The following is an 18,824-nucleotide window of genomic DNA, read 5'->3' as shown; positions in this document are numbered from 1 at the left end:
CTTACCTCTGCCTTGTAACCCACACCGTCTTTGCTCGTCTCAGTAGCACCCATGATCTCTTTTAAGTGCAAGCTTGCCTCAGCCTGTTCAACAGCAGCACCAGCTTTCCATTTTCTTCCAGTTCTCAGGGTTACATTGGAGGTCTTTACTGCATAATCTCCAGAGTTGCTCAAAATCATCTGGAGTCTGCACTTGCCGATCTTGTATTCTTCTACCAAGGACTTCAGTGGCAACCTAAATTTAGCTTTCTTGCAGGCAACCGAGGTGAGCCCTGGGGGCATCCCTAGCCGTTTTCTTGTATACTTGTTGATCTTCCTTTCCATTCTTTCTACTGTACTGCAACTTACTTCATTGATCAGCAGAGGCCAGGGGAGTTTTGGAATGAGCAAGAATTGCAGAATCCACAATTTAAACCTTCCCTGCAATTCCACTTTGTCAATAGCGCTCGTATAGGATTTGGTTGTGAATCGCATCTTTGCACCCCATTGCAATTCCAACCTTGAGTTGTATCCACTTGGTCGTATAGGATTTGGTTGTGAATCGCATCTTGAATTCTTGGAAGTATTGCTTCAGCAGACCTACCATAGTTTTAGGAACATGGTGTAGCTCTAGTGCCTTCCAGATTAAAGCATGTGGCACAGATCCATAGGCGTTAGCAAGGTCTAACCAGACGACATTCAGATCTGTTCTTTGTTGCCTAGCCTGTTGAGTGGCATGCCAGATCATGGATGCATGCTCTAAGCAACCTGGCACTCCTGGTATCCCTCCTTTCTGTACTGCAGTGTTTATGTACTTGTTGGTCATTAAGTATTTTGTGACTCTATTTGCTAGAGTGCTGAAGAAGATCTTGCCTTCAACATTCAGAAGGAATATTGGGCGAAACTGGCCTATCGACATCGAATTCTGTTCTTTAGGTATATAGATGTCATTAGCTATTTGCCAGTCTGGGCTTATGCATTTCTTCCTCCACGCAGCAACCAGCAATCTGTGCAAGTGCTCCAGTGTCCTTGGGCATTTCTTGTACAGGACGAATGGTACTCCATTCGGGCCTGGAGCTGACCTGCATCTTGCTTTCTGTATCACTTTCCTTACTTCTGCCATTGATGGTACTCTTGTACTGAAAACTGTGCTGGGTGCTGCTGCGGGCTTCACTTCATCCATATCTCCAAGCTCTCCAGGGTCTACTGAGTATGTCTGATGTAAATGACTCCAAGTCTTCCTTTTCCATTTGGAGGTTTCCTGAGCGGGGCTGTTCGAACAAGTTCCGACCAAATCCGAAGGGATCTCGGAAGAAGTCTTGCTTTGCTTTCTGTGCACACCGCTTCTTCTTGCTGGTTCCTTATGCTTTACATAGAGCACTGTGACGTTTCTTTAGATCCTTCCACAGTTGGCTCAGACCCTCTTTGTCTGCCTCATCTGTTTTCTTCCAGAGCTTGCACACTCTGTTCTTCTCCTGTCGCACTGTGGCTATCAACTTCTGTCGCCGAGACGTCTTTGGTTCTTTTTGCTGTGCCAAACTTCGCACAGCAGAAGTCATAGATGGTATTGCCAAATGCTCGGATTTCCTGAGATACGGAGCCTTTAATGGTCTTATGCAGGTGTGCTGCTACTTCTAGGTCTAGCATCTGCCAGGTGTTACTTTCCTTTGCCGGTGGAAATTTGATCCTTGGACGAATGTTGGAATAATCCTCTATCAACGTATTCAACGTGGACAGTCCCAGCACTTTGGTTAGCATCCTGGCTCGGTAATGAATCCGACGTCTTAACTGCTGTGGTAGCAGAGCGTTGTTGGCTCATTGCAGAGAGACATCCCATCTTAGTCCTGTGGATCTTCATACCCCGAATGGTCTTGAATACTCTCCCACACACACATGGATGACTGCAGGGTCGATCTCGCAGTCCATGTCCGTTGTCCTGGTCGTTACCATGGGATCTGTCCTGGTGGGTCCATCATTCTCCCCCCGAGGGGGACCCGAGGGGCATAATTCTCTGTTACGACTTGTAGCAATTCGATTTCGCGTCTTTTGGAAGCTGGACTGTACGGCGTGCTAGCCCTACACAGCCCACATCCTCTTTCCAGGTGTCACCCAGTCTTTCCTGGGAGTCGCTGGCAGTCACCAGAGGGTGTGAGATTAAGTACTCCAGCATTCTAGAGCATAAACCACCAGGAGATCTTCAGAGGAAGAGAACCCGCTTCAACCAAGTGTTTCGGCCCTTAACTTCCTTACAGTCTTAGGGGGCCGGGCCACACCCAGCAGGCTGCCAGGTACTCCCCTGGTGGTTTTTCCATATAGTCCTTGGTGGGTCAGGTGGAAAGAGCCCACTTTCCAGATTAAGCCTGGGTCGGGACACCGACACCTCTACTTCTCCACCTAGGTGGCTATGCTAGTATAGGCTTATCAGGTATAATTATGCAAGCTGTCCAATCTTTGTCAGCTCTATTGTATTGTATTGTAAAACTTAATATTCTATGGGTCCTGCAATTTGAATGAAAATGACAAAAGCCTTGGCACTAGAGTGGACACATATTTGCACATTGTCTGGCAGTAAATGAGTTAATAGATGGACTCGATTAATTCAATCCCCCCACCACCCAAAAAAGGAAGGATGACTTTTCCACGTACTAAGTTAATGTGGTCGTGCCCACCATTCAGTTTGTTAACGCCGTGGCAGCAAAACAGTATGTATGACCAAAAAGATGCAGAATGTCTCAATGGATGAATCATTGCACACTTAAAATGTGACATTTTGCTCCACTTATCTCAATTCTGACCAAAAATATATAACATTTCACCATTCTGAAGGATCTAGGTGACAACTTACAGCGCAGGATAACATTCATCCATACATTTCCCAGACCACTTTAACCTCATTAGGGTGGCGGGGGGTGCTGGTCGGGCTACGGGGACACCCTGAACTACTTGCCAGCCAATCACAGGGTACACAGAGACAAACAACCATCTGCAATCACACCGAGGGACAATTCAGAGTGTTCAATCAGCCTGCCATGCATATTTTTTGGAACATGGGAGGAAACTGGAGGACCCGGAGATAAACCAAATGGGCCCGGGGAGAACATGCAAACTCCACACGGGGAGGCCGGAGTGGGACTCGAACCCACTGTGAAGCAGGCGTGCGAACCACTCGGCTACCGGGCTGCCTCAGGATAACATTCAGCAGAATCAAATTTAACTTTTGATCTTTATTTTCCAATGGCTGGCAAATCTTTTCGAAAAAAAAGCTTTTTGACTTAAAAAGGGTTTTCCACGCTTTTTACTCTCCACTTATTTTGTGGAGGAACATTCAATGAAATATTCATAAATGTGGTGTAAACCTGGCAGGAGGGTCTGCTAAATGTGGAGACGGTGGAGAATGAAGACGAGCTGACGGGGGTGGAGATCAGCTGCCTACGGTTGAAAGGACAGATGATTTATTTGCCCGAAGCTGAGAACATTCTCTTTCTATGCTCGCCCAGGTAAGTTTACACTATACCTCAGTGTTTCTCCAGCCCGATCTGGCTTTCTTTCATTCATCAATGATTTTCTTTTCAAACAGTCCAAACGTCCAGACGAGCAATGAAATCTAAAAATTAGATTTGATTCTCTTGACAAACATTTTCTATTTTATTTAGTTACTGCACAATCAATCCTGTGCTATTTTGATATTCGACAAATTGACAATATGACATAGAGTGCCATTCCTGAATTTGTTCTTTTTTTATTTCTTGTTTGGGTGTTGATAAAGCGCTGTCCATGGCCTTTGGCAATGTTTTTCCTTTCCACAAGCGGGCAGGATTTCCCTTTTTTCCATGTTAGCGCTTTGTTTCAGCTTCCGCTATTGTTAAAGCGCCAAACCAATATGTATTTTGGGCATCTGTCCTCATTTCAAGCCCATACAACTCCAGACCCAAGTAATTTAGGAATTAACTCTTTTTTTCTGATGAAAGAAGATAGTTTAGGGTTTCTAACGCTGTATTGAATGCTTATGTAGTCCTAAAACTCAATATTCTGTGGGTCCTGGAATTCAAGTGACAATGACAAAAACCCTGGCACTGGAGTGGAGACATTTTTCCACATGTCTGGCAGTGAATGAGTTAAAAGCAACAATAACAACACCATCGCCGCTTTGTGCCTCCTCCATTGTTCCAAAAGTGTGATGAACCTGGACGACCTGACGCGACGAGGCTTGTACCTGAGCGACATCCCGCTGCACGACGCCACACGAGACCTGGTGCTGTTGGGCGAACAGTTTCGTGAAGAGTACAAGCTGACCCAGGAGCTGGAGATCCTCACCGATCGCTTGCAACACACACTCCGGGCCTTGGAGGATGAGAAGAAGAAAACGGACAGGTTTGGACGATATTCTTTTTATCATGCGCGCAAATTGGATTTGCAATCATAAGTTGTGGTCATTTATACACAAGCTGTTGATGGCCACGAGTGATGTCAAGCCACTCAACATGCAATACGTTTAACAGTGTTATTCACAGATGCTCACATTACTCATTACTCACCGGCACTGCATTTCAAAGCCACACACACATAGCCATGGATGCTACAGTAGAATGTGACAACATCAGAACATCAGATGAGTCGATTAACTGATAGGATAACTGTAAATATTTGATGGCCACAGCCTTCGAAAAATTGGAAAACGATTCATTAATGGCACAAATATTTTACGATGGCAAACAATTCAAACAAAATGGACAAATGCTACATTGTCCATACCTGCCTATGCTACAATTTTGATATTAACTCATTCACTGCCACTTCTGAATTTATTCGGGAATTGAAAAGCATGACGTGCAGCGTCGTTCCAGAATTTGTTTGGGTTTTTCTTGCCAAGGGGTGCCAATAAAGCGCTGGTCAGACCTCTGGAAATGTTTTTCACTCCCACAAGGGGGCAGCATTTGCCTTCAGTAAAATTTCAAGATCAGATAACTCCAGACCCATATAACTTGGGAATTATAATGTAACTCTTTTTTTCTGATGAAAGAAGAGAGTCTAAGGTTTCTTACGCTGCATTGAATGTTGATGTAGTCTTGGAGTGGACACATTTTTGCACATCATCTGGAGGTGAATGAGTTAATATATCAGTTTAGTTTTTTAGCGTAGCCCCTTTAACTCGCTTTCTCCAATGGACATCTTTTAAACACAAATCTGTGCCTCTCAGTCATGCTGAAGTGTCAGCAAGGTGATAATCTATTTATTCTCAGTGAGTCTGACCTTCCACGAACGGCTTGGCGTAATTTATTTGGCAGCTGGTGAGCAGTATTCTATTGAGGGAAAAAAAGACCTTTGGGTACTGGTTTTGTGTGTTCTTCAGATCAATGTTGTCCTATTCAATGATAACAATTCGGAGGCTTCCCTGTTCATATTTAACAAAACCGTACCTTAAATCATTGCATGTAAAACAAAATCTTTTTATGGTGGCAACACTTTTACACCAGAAGAGATCCATTTAAAGGACAACCGACACCATTTTTTGTGTCCTAACTGACATCAGAAAAACGTTCTATAGCATCTGAAATACCCAAAACACACAGGCTGATATTTTTAGTCAAATGCAAAACACCAATAAAAATAACTTAAAGAGTCCCAAAACTACTTCAAAATGACCTCGGAAATGGCGAGTTTCAGAAGGTCCCGCCCCATTGTTCGTGACGTCACGCCAGGACATCTTGCCTTGCTCGAGAATCAAAACAAGGGCTTCAGATTCGGAGAAGATGCTTTCTTGTTACTCATCCAGCTATGAATATGATTCAAATAGTTCTGAAGAGGAAAGCATACATGTTTGCAATCGATTAAAGAAGTCCTTCCGTCTCATTTAGAGGCGTCTGGACTCCAATGTGGCACCCAGAAAATGCACAAGATGGCGCCCAAGCTCCGTTGGAAATGGGCTGATTTGTCTGCTGGGAATTTGTGTCAGCGAATATCAAATAGTAGTCTTGGTGCAACACACAACGATTCACTATCGCGTTATTTATGTCGCCATCAACACGGATCAACACGAAGTTTTCAGACCAAAGAAAGAAAATACCCAAAAATGCATTGTGTGTCACTTTCTCAGTCAGGGGCGTTCCTGACGTGACATCACGTCAGGAATCGTCACCAACTCGAAAACAAGACTTCCTGAATATTCAGCGTCAGTCTTAAAACGTAAAATACAGCTATATGCCGTGGAATCTTTGTAAAATACGCTCAGTAGAAGTCATTTGAAGTGATTTTACAATTTATGGACATGGACAATTATGGACAAATTATTGTCCTTTAAGTTGCCGACGCCATGACATCTTACAAATGTAAAGACTCTGTGGCGCATATATATATATACTTTAACCAAACCTCCATGATCTCAGCGGTTGCCATCGTAACACCCTTTTATCCAAATGCAGCCAGCATGTAGAAATGACCCAAAAGATGGTGGGTGAGCGAAAAAAAGTGCCCATCCAAAAGGACCCCATCCAATCTATCCACTTCACAACATAGTGCACTCTTTGTCTTCCATCTTTTCTTTTTCAGATTGCTGTACTCCGTCTTGCCCCCGTCCGTGGCCAACGAACTGCGACACAAGCGGCCCGTCCCGGCCAAGCGTTACGACAACGTTACCATTCTTTTCAGCGGCATCGTGGGCTTTAACGCCTTCTGTAGCAAGCATGCCTCCGCCGAGGGTGCCATCAAGATCGTCAACCTGCTCAACGACGTTTACACCCGATTTGACATCTTGACCGACTCACGAAAGAACCCTTATGTGTACAAGGTTAGGAATTCACTTGTTGAAATATGACTTTGGTGTTGTTATCATTGCCGTTATTTATTTATTTTTTTATATGTCTGACCGTAAAATCCTGTGGACGAGCACGCACCTACAAATGCAAATTTATTTTTCAAGTAACACATCTCTTTTCATTAACTCATTCGCTTCTAATCCCGAATGTATTCGGTAATTGAAAAGTGTGACGTTGAGCGCCGTTCCCGAATTTGTTCGGATTTTTGTTTTTTGTGCGGCAGGGACCGATAAAGCGCTGGCCAGACCTGTGGCAATGTTTTTCCCTCCCACGATGTGGTAGCATTTGCCTTTTGTACAGCCGCCCCCACTTCAACTAACTGCAGACCCATATAATTTAGGAAATAATTTCATGAATTAACTGGCATCTAACAATAAAAAGTATACAAAAAAACAGGGATCTTCTGGTTAGTCACATTGTGCTGCTATCATTTTGAACAGCACTGTAAATCAATATTTCTGTACAGGTATTTTGGACAGCCGCCCCTGTTTCAAGCTCAGACAACTCCAGAACCACATAATTTAAGAATTAACTTTTTTCTTTGGATGAAAGAAGAGTACTAAGGTTTCTTATGCTGCACTGAATGTTTATGTCGTCGTTAAACTCAATATGCTGTGGCACTGGAGTCGACACATTTTTGCACATCGTCTGGCAGTGAATGAGTTAAAAAAATTCCTGTAAAATGTAAAAAAAAAAAACCTTCATCCTATTAACATTATTTATGTTTCAAACAATTTTCCTTATATCCCCCCCAAAAATAAATGAGGAGCCCTTTTTGCAGGGAAATTCAGATTTATTTTCATAAAATTCCGACTTCATTCTCATATTTATGCTTATACAGTGATACCTCGGTTTACAAACCCTTTGGCTTACAAACTTTTCGGTTTACGAACGTTAAATTTATGAAAATTTTCCCTTGGCATACAAACTATTTTTCGGGATAAACACGGAGCTGCCACAATGAGTGATGTGTCGTTCACGAACGAGCCCGTTCTCCAAAAAGAAAATGGCAGCCAGCTTGTTTTGGTCCTCTATTCCCCGCCCCCAGTCGTTGGTTAAAGCCATGTGATTGGTCAAGAATTCAGCAGAGGGGAGTGAGGGTACAGACAGAGAGAGAGTGAAGCCATTCTCCAAAGAAGAAAATGGCTGCCGACATTTTTTTGTCCTCTTTTTCCCGCCCCCAGTCTTCGGTTAAAGCCACGTGATTGGTCAAGGACGCAGCAGTGAGGGGAGGTGGTTTAAACATTAAAGAGACAGGCAGACGACAGTGAGAGTGACAAAAATGAAAAAAAGTGAAATTTGGACTTGTTTCAACTTTGATAGTTCAAAGGCAGAGTGTAGACTGCAAGGTTAAAATTCCCATCAATCAGGCTCCACAAATAATCCGCACAAGCCGTCTGTATAATTTGAAGAGAACATACAAGCAAGGGAACCTGCTATTAATGAAGTTTCTAGTGTGTCTGCCTGCAACTGTTGCAATATAATAACTTCCAAGATGTACAACCCAAGCTCCTTGAGACACTTTATGCAAAAAGCTATCCATTCCATCAAGCCATTAACAACCATCACAAAGGTAAATAAAACGACTTCATTATACAGTACAGTTTATTTCCTGAATTATAATACAATAGCACATTTATTATACATAAAATAAGGTATATTTTGTGTAGTTTTAAGGCTTTAAGGAAAATTATGTTTTATGGGGACCCGGGAACAGATTATTCTCATTGTAATGGTCTTCTATGGGAAAATATTTTTTGTGGTACACTTTTCGCCTTACACACTCTGTCTGGGAACCAATTAAATTTGTAAGTCAATGTATCACTGTATGTCCTTTTCAGTGTGGCCCTAATGCCTCGCTTTTTGTTTGAATGCAGGAGTGACCCCGCGGTACAAAAAAACGTGATGTAACAACCTTAATTGCGTGCTGGCAAACGACTATTTATAGTAACTTGAGTTTTTACACCGGTGGAACAGTAGTATGGATTTCTAAACAACACGGAGCAGCTTTTGAGAGTGAACGCAGTGCTTTATGGGCCTCTCGTGGCAGATTTATACTGCAGGCTTTCAGACAAGAATGCACTTGAAGGAGTCAAACAGACCCCAGCCACTTTCAGCTAAGCCTCCGTTGGCTTCAGGCACTGGGTCACCAAAAGAAGTAATATTTACTCTTCAAGCTGAATGACTCGGTGGTCTCGCCCGTACCTTCAATGTCTCAAAGCTGATGTAAGTGTTTATCAGCCAGTTTATTTTTGGCTGCTCTGTATATTGAAAGACATTTACGTCTTCCGTGGGCATCGCGCAATGCGATTTTCAAATCAAGAGAACGGTCTCACCGGAAACTATGGAATGTTTTCCACGCAGGTGGAGACGGTGGGTGACAAGTACATGACGGTGAGCGGCCTGCCTGAGCCGTGCACGCACCACGCCAAGTCCATTTGTCATCTCGCGCTGGACATGTTGGAGATCGCGGGACAAGTCAAAGTGGACGACAAGCCCGTTCAGGTGGGATTTGGACACTTATTCAGGTGGAATTTCAATCTATTAGAAAAGTTCATTCCTTTCAATTCGTTCGATTCAACAAATGAAATGTATTATATAAATTTGATAAAGTCCAACTTCAGTACATACATAATGAATAAATGAATAAATAAGAATGGCTTTGCAATAATATGATTATTGGCCCACCTAATCTAAACATAGCATTCTAAACCGCGTTGATGGAATAAGAGATGGAATATGAATTAATCACATAACTCCACTGGTTTATCAGCATTACAATGAGGCAGACCTTAGCCTATTACTGCTGAGGAACAGAAATAACTAGAAGAGACATTTGTGTAGCTTTGTGATATCACTGCCCAGTTTGGTTTGTCAAATGTTATCAACTGTGCCGTTGTAGTAATAAAAATCTAATAAAATAAATGTATGTAGAATTTATCAATCCAAAGACAATGCTAAACAGAGGTATGAAATTGAGAAAATGGCAGAAATAGTGGTGGAGTAAAACAGTATAACTTTCCCTGCGCAGAAGCTAACAACACCTAGCAACAGCTAGTTAGTAGACTGAGGCCAACTCCCAGCTCGTGATTGTTGTGCCAGGTTCTGATTTTGGTCACTTTATCCTCATGTTTCCCTGTCAATTTCCTTACCTTTTTTTGTTCTTTTTTGATGAGCTGTTTTTCAACTCATCTGACTTCACACTATTGTTTACATTCACTTTGGTTACTGGTAGCCCAAAATGGCCGCTACACCCCATTGCGTGATGGACGATGTGTTGATCATTTTGGAATAGCTGTGTTCATTGTGACCATCAAGATTACTGCCTCTGAAAAGGTTAACAAGTTGCATAGTGATTTTCTCGCGGACATAAAGTGTATTTTCACTTATTTATTTTTAACCACACAGCAATAATTGTATTTTTATTGTGAGGTTGGAACAGATGCACCTCTAGAGGAATAGGCTATCAGCAACCCTGAGTCTTTTTTTTTATTGTTACTATCCGTTTACTATAAAGCGTCAACAGTTACTTTTAGATATAAATGTCACCATGAAAAGGGATTTAATTCATTCATTACTGTACTCATTTCTCGTTTCCTGTGTTCAAAAGCACTGTGGGTGAAGGTTACTATTTCATTGATTGCTTTAAGAAAATCTTGTTTATTTTGGAATCTCACTTAAGAGTAGTGGACTTTTTCAGAGCAAAAAACACACTCAAATGATCTCACTCCCCCCAAGTTAAAAATAGATTCTCATTCATCTGCCGCACAAGTGCGCCTTCGCGCTTTGAAGACCACCACAGTGCCAAGCGCTCGACAGAGAAATAGTCTGTAGATTGCTTACAAGTACCTCTGCTGGAGCTGTTATGAAAAACAAAGTTTTTTTTTTTTTTGCAGATTACCATCGGGATCCACACGGGAGAGGTGGTGACAGGGGTGATTGGCCAGAGAATGCCCCGGTACTGCCTCTTTGGTAACACGGTCAACCTCACAAGCCGCACGGAAACCACTGGTGAAAAGGCCAAAATCAATGTTTCAGAATATACTTACAGGTGAGAAAAGGTCGTGTTTGTCATGAAATTCTCGTCATTGATGATGAAAATTGCTTGTTTATTTTTGATGACATACAATACATGTCTTTTTTTTCTTAATTGCAAGGTAGGGAAAAAGGTGTTCCAATTGTTGATATGTGTCAAAACCTTTTGAGCAGCTAGCATAAGCGTGATTGAGAAACATTTGAACTGCTGCTAAATATAATAAAGACGGGGACAAATCTAATCGACCTTTTAACAAACCAGATATGCCACAAGATGGTGGCAGAGCTTTGCTATCAGACAGCCATAACCAGAGAACGAAGCTCCTGCCCTCGGTTCACTGTAATCTACAGTGATACCTTGGTTTACGAACTTAATTGGCTCCCAGACAGAGTGTGTAAGGAGAAAAGTGTGGATCCCAAAAATGTATTTCCCATAGGAAACCATTAAAATGAGAATAATCCATTCCCATGTCCCCATAAAACATAATTTTCTACGTTCTAATTTTCTAAGCCTTAAAAAATATATCTTATTTTATGTATAATATATGTGCTATGGTATTGGATTGGCTATGCCTTTATTAGTCTCACAGTGGAGAAATTTACATTTCACAGCAGCAAAGTGATGAAAGGTAGAAAAACAAAAAAAATATTATTATAATTAAAGAAATAAACGGGTACAGTAATATAAATCCGTTTTATTTACCTTTGAAATGGTCGTTCATGGCTTGATGGAATGGAGTGGAGTTAAACACTTGATGAGGAACGTAGCCTTCTTTCACCATCTTGAGGAATGATCCCTTGTAGTTGCTTTCTATGCGATAATTTTACCTTGTTTCTCATCAGTTGTGTTCTGTTTAGCTGGGTTGATAGCTTTTTGCATCTAGTGTGGGTTGTGCTTGTGCGGGTTATTTGTGGAGCCTGATTGATGGGATATTTTATCCTTGCAGTCTACACTCTGCCTTTGAACTATAAAAATTGAAATGAGTCCAAATTTCACTGTTTTCTATCCATTTTGTCACACTCTCTGTCGTCTGCCTGTCTCAGTAATGTTTAAACCACCTCCCCTCACTGCTGCGATCTTGACCAATCACATGGCTTTAACCGACGACTGGGGACTGGGAATAGAGGACCAAAACAAGCCGGCTGCTATTTTCTTGTTAGAACAGGCTCTTTCGCGAACAACACATCACTCATTGTGGCAGCTCTGTGTGTATCTCGAAAAATAGTTTGTATGCCAAGGTAAAATTTTGATAAATTTAACGTTTTTAAACTGAAACGTTCGTAAGCCAAGGGGTTTGTAAACCGAGGTATCACTGCATTTGCATTGAAATACCACTAAATGACGCCAAAGCAATACTTTTACATTTAACAGTATTTGGTCCTAAGCACAAAAGCATTCTTTTGTGCAGTTCTTATTTTGAAGGGACGCTGCTTACAAAAGGAAGCCTTTTATACCTGTTGTTCCAGGTGCTTGCAGTCTGCCGAGAACGCAGACCCTCAGTTCCACCTGGCTTACAGAGGCCCAGTCACCATGAAAGGGAAGAAGGAGCCCATGAAAGTGTGGTTCCTGTCCAGACAGGAAGTCCACTGATGTCCTCACCTCCCTTCAACATTTAATTCAACAGATGGATTGAGTAGAATGAAATAACGCTGTTATTGATAGGACACAAAAGTTGTCTGTATGAAATGGTGCCATTGTGCTTCGCCACATTATAATATACAGTCCAGGACTTACTGCTTCGAATTTTGACACTGTTTTTATTAGAGTGACAGATAATAGCTGTACTTGTCAAGCACTTTTCACTGGAAAAACACACTCACTATGGAATTGTAAATAAATTCACATGAGTGAGATTTAACTTTAAAAAGTAAAAGAAAATGTGACAAAAAAAACATATTTGAAGTTTATTCTACATAGGGTAAATCAACCTGTTTGTTGACCAGTAGGTGAGGGTGAATATTTTCAAGTCGTAATATATTTACTTGATTCCTCACTCTCAGTGGAAGTTTTACATTTGACCAGTGTTTTTTTTTTTGAATGTGTGTAAAATACAATGTCCGTGAACCCCTCGTCTAATCGCACTCTTGAAGCATTTCCACTTTGTACACAATTTGGCTAGAATGCTCACTTGCCAAAATATTACACACATGTAGCACAGTTCAGAGATTTGGATTCAAATCTCAATTTGCAGAGTTTGCATGTTCTACCTGTGCTTGTTTGGACTGTGTTGTGGTACTTTTGCTTCCTCACACATTACCAAAATATACCCGCTAGTTCATTGAAGACTCTAATTTGGCCATAGGTGTGAATATGACAATATACATTGTCTACGCCCTACCATATATTGCTCTGATCGGTTGGCGGGGGAGTGTGAGATAGGGCCCGGTTCACTTGGAACAAGAAAGTCATGAGGACTGTCACTAGAAGCATAGACTTTTTGGAGAAGTGGATGTTTGTGTACCTCGTGAAATTGCACACACCTTTAGTATTTACCACAGCAGTGTTAATGCACAGAAATGTTTTAGAGACACATATTTATTATTTTGCTGTACTGTTGTAGCTTGAAAATGGCCCAAAATAAAATATTTTTAACTCACCAGTCATGAATGCATAGTGTGTCATTCACCAAATCAAAAAAAAAACAGCGTAACATTTGATTGGACGCATTTTTACGATTTACGTACTTGTCCATTGGACGCAGTCCGTAATCTCGAAACGTCGTTTGTCGAGCCGCTTTGAATCTTTGGTTTGGGTTGAGTCGTCATTGCAAATACGTATGTTGATTTAAAACGTCACGGGCTCCCTCTAGTGTCTGAAAAAGAGCACAACCTTGTAGGAAATGGCTCCAAAACTGCAGTTATTCACTTTGAAGACATTTTTAAGATGCAATTGCTGTCCCAAAGGTTACATCAAGTGGAATAAACATGTGAGCAGTATTACAATTTTTAGCTCCTCAGCTCTTCATAGTGACTAAGGTACTATGAGTGTTATCTCTTTCTTGATAACCTGATTGGGGCAATGTGTGTGTACTATAGACACACTTCAACATGGCGATAAGGCACTTTATTGAATAAAGAAGATGGCAATAAAATGGAGTGGTGAATAATGTAAACTTACCAAATAATACATATAATAAAATAAAAGGCTGAGATCTAAGTGTGCTCTGGAAACTAAGGCACTAGTAGTTCAAGCTTTGTCGGCATGATTTTTTCCATTCTTGCATGAGTTGCATTTCAGTTGTTCAACAGGCCCAGCCACCCCATTTTCGTATTTTGCACTTTAATCACGGGCCCTTTCAGCTTTATGTTGCCAACACCGATGTACCAGTTACCCATGGGCAGCCCTCTACAAATTCAAAAATGTTAAGCAAACATGTTAAAGCAACATTTAGCTTCTATGGTGACGCTTCCAACAGAGGTGAGGTCAACTCTGACCATAAATGCTTTTAAACCCAGGTTAAAACGATCTGACCTTTTATACAAATGTTCTGATTTATTGATTTCATTTCATTATGCAGGTATACCATATAAAGTATCCAGTGATGCATGGTGCTCGGGGAGAAGGGTAAAGTTATCAAAGTTCATGCAGTTTATCTTCTGCAGAGTTAAGTTCCTGTTGCCACACAATGACTGAACGCGTGTGCGTGTGTATATGAGTGCGTCGAATATCAAAGGTCTCTTGTCTGATCGAAAGAAGGTCAAAGTTATCAGTTAGAGCGTTGTTATCACTGTGACAGCAATTACAGAAAAAGTGGTTCATATTGGGACGTTTTTACCTCAATTGAGACACTGAGAGTTTCACGGGGCGAATTCAAGCTTTGTCTTTTACAAGTTGAATTCAGAAAGCAATTAAAAAGAAAGGATCACTGAGCCAACTCACATCTCCAAGCTGGCTTGACACCTGGCTTCTGCTCCCAAAACATTTCAGTAAGGGTCTTTCTTAATGATGTCCATCTATTCTTGAAAATTCCGTTTTGAAAATGGCTTCAACAGTATATCTGTTGATCCACACATTCATAGTAAAAATTCAAACAGTGTAATGACGTTATTTCTTATATTTCTTTGAGTCACACGTTATTTCCTGGCCAATGACATCCTCTAGTGGACGTGTAGTAAATAACACCACAGTCATAGCTGTGGATTGATTCAGACTACTGAAGGCCTGGGGTTGACATGCGCGGCCGGCCACTGCCCATTCATTGGACCGTGGACCAGCGCATTTGGCACCAGTGGTCATTCAACAAATGTCAGAAAGAAAGAATAGGGAATGAAACCAAAAATTCTGAAGATACAAAAAGGAGAGGAGTAGCAGTACCTTACATTGCAGGAGTTTCTGAAAAACTACAGAGTCCTTTGGCAACACAAAATTCCTACTTATTTCAAACCGATAAACACGTTAAGGCAAAAATTAGTGCATCCAAAAGATAGGCTGCCAAATGAAAAACAAAGTCATGTAGTTCATTCAAAACATTGTAAGAATGAAAATTGTAAAGAGTAGTACATTGGGGAGACTCAACAAATTCTCAAAAAAGACTATCAACATCGCAGTGGGCCTAAAAGCTAGCAACCACTCATTTGACGACAATGAGGTTAAAATTTTAGCGAAAGAACATAGATGGTTTGAAAGGGGGGTAAAAGAAGCGATTCTTATAAAACAACAAAATCCTTCATTACACCGGTCTGGTGGGGTGAGGTTCAATTTGGATCGTTCATACGATAGCCTGCTTAGGCAAAACAGGTTAGGCAACATTCGTAATGCTGATGAGGTGATACCGGAGGGAGTGGGGCAAACAGGCCAGTCGTTAGTCAGGAATGTAGGAACAATCAGTGGGGCCACAGGGAGTGGTCCTCTGCTCCCCCCAACCTGAGAGTAGGGACCTATCATAGCTGTGTCCGGCGCAGCGATGGCTGAACATTAGGGATATATAAATAGGGCCGATACGACCAGTAAGACTTTAGTTCGCTGATGAAGCCTCTTGGATAGGAGGCGAAACGTCCGACACCTTCAAAAAAGTACAGATGACGGCTGAAGAAACCTTCTCATCAATGGACAACTCCTGTACGACTGAGAGCTTACACAGACGTAAAAAAACTTTGAAAACTGTGACGAGCAAACCCTTGTTCTAAAGCAGTAAGATGTGTATTGTGCACATGAGTCTTTATGTAAATACCTTTGCATGTTTGAACTGCTGCGCCCACCTTTTTTTCTGCTGGCTAACGGCGTCCAATGAGGAGCGGCCGCAGGGTTGTACTTACCTGAGAAAGCATGAGCTTTACACAGCCACATCAGCACTCGAGATAGATGAGTAGATAAGAGTGCTTTGAAAAGGAGGCGCGCTTACAACCCTCTTTTGCTTTGCTGCAGTCAGAACCCCCCCCGGCCAACCGGTCACTACCCGTGTTTACCACCCTCACCACCAGCAACCACCATGACTTTCAACGGCAACTGGAGAGTGGACCGCAATGACAACTACGACAAGTTCATGGAGCAACTGGGTATGCGAACAACCTGAAAAAGACGACTGGAATTTGTATAATTATTTGGATCTAGGTCACGGGATGCTATTTGGGCCGCAATAGCTGACGAAATACTTTTTATCCATATAAGGGCCTTTGTAAACATTGAAATGCAGTGTAGGACAAGTGACAATGATTAGATGGAGCAACAGCAAAATGAGTTATTTAAAAAAAGAATTATTCAAATACGAAATGCCATTAAGATAAAAACGTCATACCTGTCAACCGGTCGTATTTTTGTCGCATTCTGTACGATTTTTGCACCGTTTTAGATGTGTACGGCATATAAGAAAGTTTGTATGGGAAACGCAAAAATGGTTAAATATAATTTCGAGATATTTTAGATTCCGTTTTCGTCATTAAATATTAGCAGTTGTGCATGTTAATTCTAACAGATATCGCGACTCGTAAAAAGCATCGTCGACCACCGAGAAAACAAGTCCGTGCGAAAAGTCTCGAGAAGAAACAAATGTTCAGAGATAAGACGAGTTCCGGTCAGGTGGAATTTTATTTCGAAATCAGTTAAATTAAACATTTTACCGTGGTTTTAATGGCTTCCGTATAAGGAAAACACATCGGTAGGGACCTGCAGCGTCATTTAAGTAAAATAAAAATAAAAAATAAAATAACTAAGAAGCTGCATAGCACCACTAACGCGTGACATGTGTATTGACAGGTGTCAACATGGTGAAGAGGAAGCTGGCCGCCCACGACAATCTGAAAATTACCATTGAGCAAAACGGAGACAAGTTCCACGTGAAGGAGAGCAGCAATTTCCGCACACTGGAAATCGACTTCACCCTGGGGGTTAACTTCGATTACAGCCTGGCCGACGGCACTGAACTCACCGTGAGTAAACAAAACGACGCGCCAAATGCTGAGGACGTTGATGTCGCTGCTCTTCCTCCAAATCGATCACGTCAAGACTTTGAGCCTTGAAGGCTGCAAGATTTGATTTGTTTACGGATGAATAGAAACTGCAACACAAAACAAGAGTCTATATTGAAGTTACCCCTGGGGCAGTTTTTTTTACCTCATTGAGGAGGTCATCTGAGTTGATCTGTTCATTTTCATTCGGAAATCTAACATGGCCCTCAACCAGAGGTTTTCCCACATTATCATCCAGTTTATCCGCAAACCTTATGAGGATGGAGAAAATGATGTTTGAGTGAAAGTTAAACCTGACTTGACTTGAATTTAATTGATTTCAGGGTGCATGGACGGTGGAGGGTGACATGATGAAGGGCAGCTTCACCAGGAAAGACAACGGCAAGCCGCTAACAACCACCAGAGTTGTGCAAGGAGATGAGCTCATACAGGTCAGGCACCTTGAACCACACACACGCACACACAATTCATAGTTTATTGAGGTGACATCTTTGTTTTCTACCAACAGAGCTACAGCTATGACGGCGTGGATGCTAAAAGGATTTTCAAGAGGGTTTAGGTTGATAATAATAATACATTCAATTTATAAGCGCCTCTCAAGAACACTGTACAGTCACAGGATAAGAACAAAAATGTTTTTCTGCGTGTGAGCAGCGGCAGCCAGACGCGCCAGCATTCACTCAACCCAGAAGTAACACACACATTTAACTCAGATTTCCGATTTTTAATCCAGAACTTGTACTTTAACCTCGGAATTGAGTTATAATACTCAGAATACCGACTTTAATCTCTGAATTCCAATTTTTAACTTCGCATTCTCTGATTAAACTCCGAATTCTGATTCAGAGTTCTGACTTTTAACTCAGAATTCTGATTTTAACCTCAGAATTATCAGTATTAACTCAGACTTCCGATTTTTAATTTAGAATTCTGACTTTAATCTCAGAATTTATTTTAATCTCAGAATTCTGACTTTTCACTCAAAATTCCGATTTAACGCAGTTCCGATTTTTGATTCAGAAGTCCGATTTAACTCAGAATTCTGACTTTAACCTAAGCATTCTGAGTATTAACTCAGAATTCCAACTTTTAATTTAGAATTCCAAATACAGAGGATTGTGTCAGGAAGGGCATCCGCGTAAAAGCTTGGCTAAAACAAACATGCGGATCAAACCTCTAAAGATGGAGGACACTGATTTGCTGTGGCGACCCCTTGAAGGGAAAAGCCAGAAGGAAAAGAAGAATTTAGAATTTCAACTTTAATCTCGGATTTGACTTTAATCCCAGAAATCCGACTTTAATCCCAGAATTCCGATTTGTAACTCAGAATTCTGATTTTTGACTCAGAAGTCCAATTTTTAAAGTTAGAATTCTGATTTAACTCAGAAATCCAATATTTAACTCAGGATTCCGACTTTTAACACTGACATCCAACTTTTAACTCCGGTTGAGTGAACCATGCCAGGGGGTTACATACAATTTTGTGTGATTTACTGCATAATTTGTACAAAGTGCACTGTGTGTCATGCCTCAGGTATGGACGCTCGTCCACCCCACCTCCCAGAAAAAAATAATAAACTGCACTGGATTTTGA

At 41.4% G+C, this 18,824-nt stretch overlaps 2 protein-coding genes and 1 long non-coding RNA gene across 3 annotated transcripts in view; 2 read left to right on the top strand and 1 right to left on the bottom strand.

Moving 5' to 3' along the window:
• The window catches only part of gucy1b1 (guanylate cyclase 1 soluble subunit beta 1), a 23,671-nt gene extending 10,228 nt beyond the window's left edge, over positions 1-13,443 (top strand). Inside the window, exons 8-13 of the mRNA XM_089006674.1 lie at positions 3,342-3,475; positions 4,152-4,349; positions 6,525-6,762; positions 9,155-9,295; positions 10,687-10,841; positions 12,293-13,443. Of these exons, the coding sequence (XP_088862800.1) occupies positions 3,342-3,475; positions 4,152-4,349; positions 6,525-6,762; positions 9,155-9,295; positions 10,687-10,841; positions 12,293-12,416 (990 nt within the window). The 3' untranslated portion in view covers positions 12,417-13,443. The remainder of the gene's footprint in view (positions 1-3,341; positions 3,476-4,151; positions 4,350-6,524; positions 6,763-9,154; positions 9,296-10,686; positions 10,842-12,292) is intronic.
• LOC148892299 (uncharacterized) lies at positions 4,192-16,997 on the bottom strand. The gene is made up of 3 exons (XR_016116291.1): positions 16,561-16,997; positions 13,511-13,638; positions 4,192-4,319 (listed from the first exon to the last, which is right to left on the bottom strand). It is a non-coding gene; the product is annotated as an uncharacterized LOC148892299 (long non-coding RNA).
• fabp2 (fatty acid binding protein 2, intestinal) lies at positions 16,141-18,824 on the top strand. The gene is made up of 4 exons (XM_089006687.1): positions 16,141-16,321; positions 17,019-17,191; positions 17,554-17,661; positions 17,739-18,824. Exons 1-4 carry the CDS (start codon positions 16,255-16,257, stop codon positions 17,787-17,789), a joined length of 399 nt encoding a protein of 132 aa, XP_088862813.1. The 5' UTR covers positions 16,141-16,254; the 3' UTR covers positions 17,790-18,824.

The sequence above is a fragment of the Hippocampus bargibanti genome, linkage group LG10, assembly GCF_051943395.1.
Source record: "Hippocampus bargibanti isolate YZ-2025 linkage group LG10, ASM5194339v1, whole genome shotgun sequence".
Taxonomy (NCBI): Eukaryota; Metazoa; Chordata; class Actinopteri; order Syngnathiformes; family Syngnathidae; genus Hippocampus; species Hippocampus bargibanti.
Note: the sequence above shows the minus strand (reverse complement) of the source record. Positions and strands in the feature narration are given on the sequence as shown.

Excerpts from the sequence above, each read along its gene's own strand:
- fabp2 (XM_089006687.1), top strand. The coding sequence starts at position 16,255 with ATGACTTTCAACGGCAACTGGAGAGTGGACCGCAATGACAACTACGAC. Across the intron at positions 17,192-17,553 it reads CCGACGGCACTGAACTCACC|GGTGCATGGACGGTGGAGGG; the intron begins GTGAGTAAACAA and ends AATTGATTTCAG. Across the intron at positions 17,662-17,738 it reads AAGGAGATGAGCTCATACAG|AGCTACAGCTATGACGGCGT; the intron begins GTCAGGCACCTT and ends TTCTACCAACAG.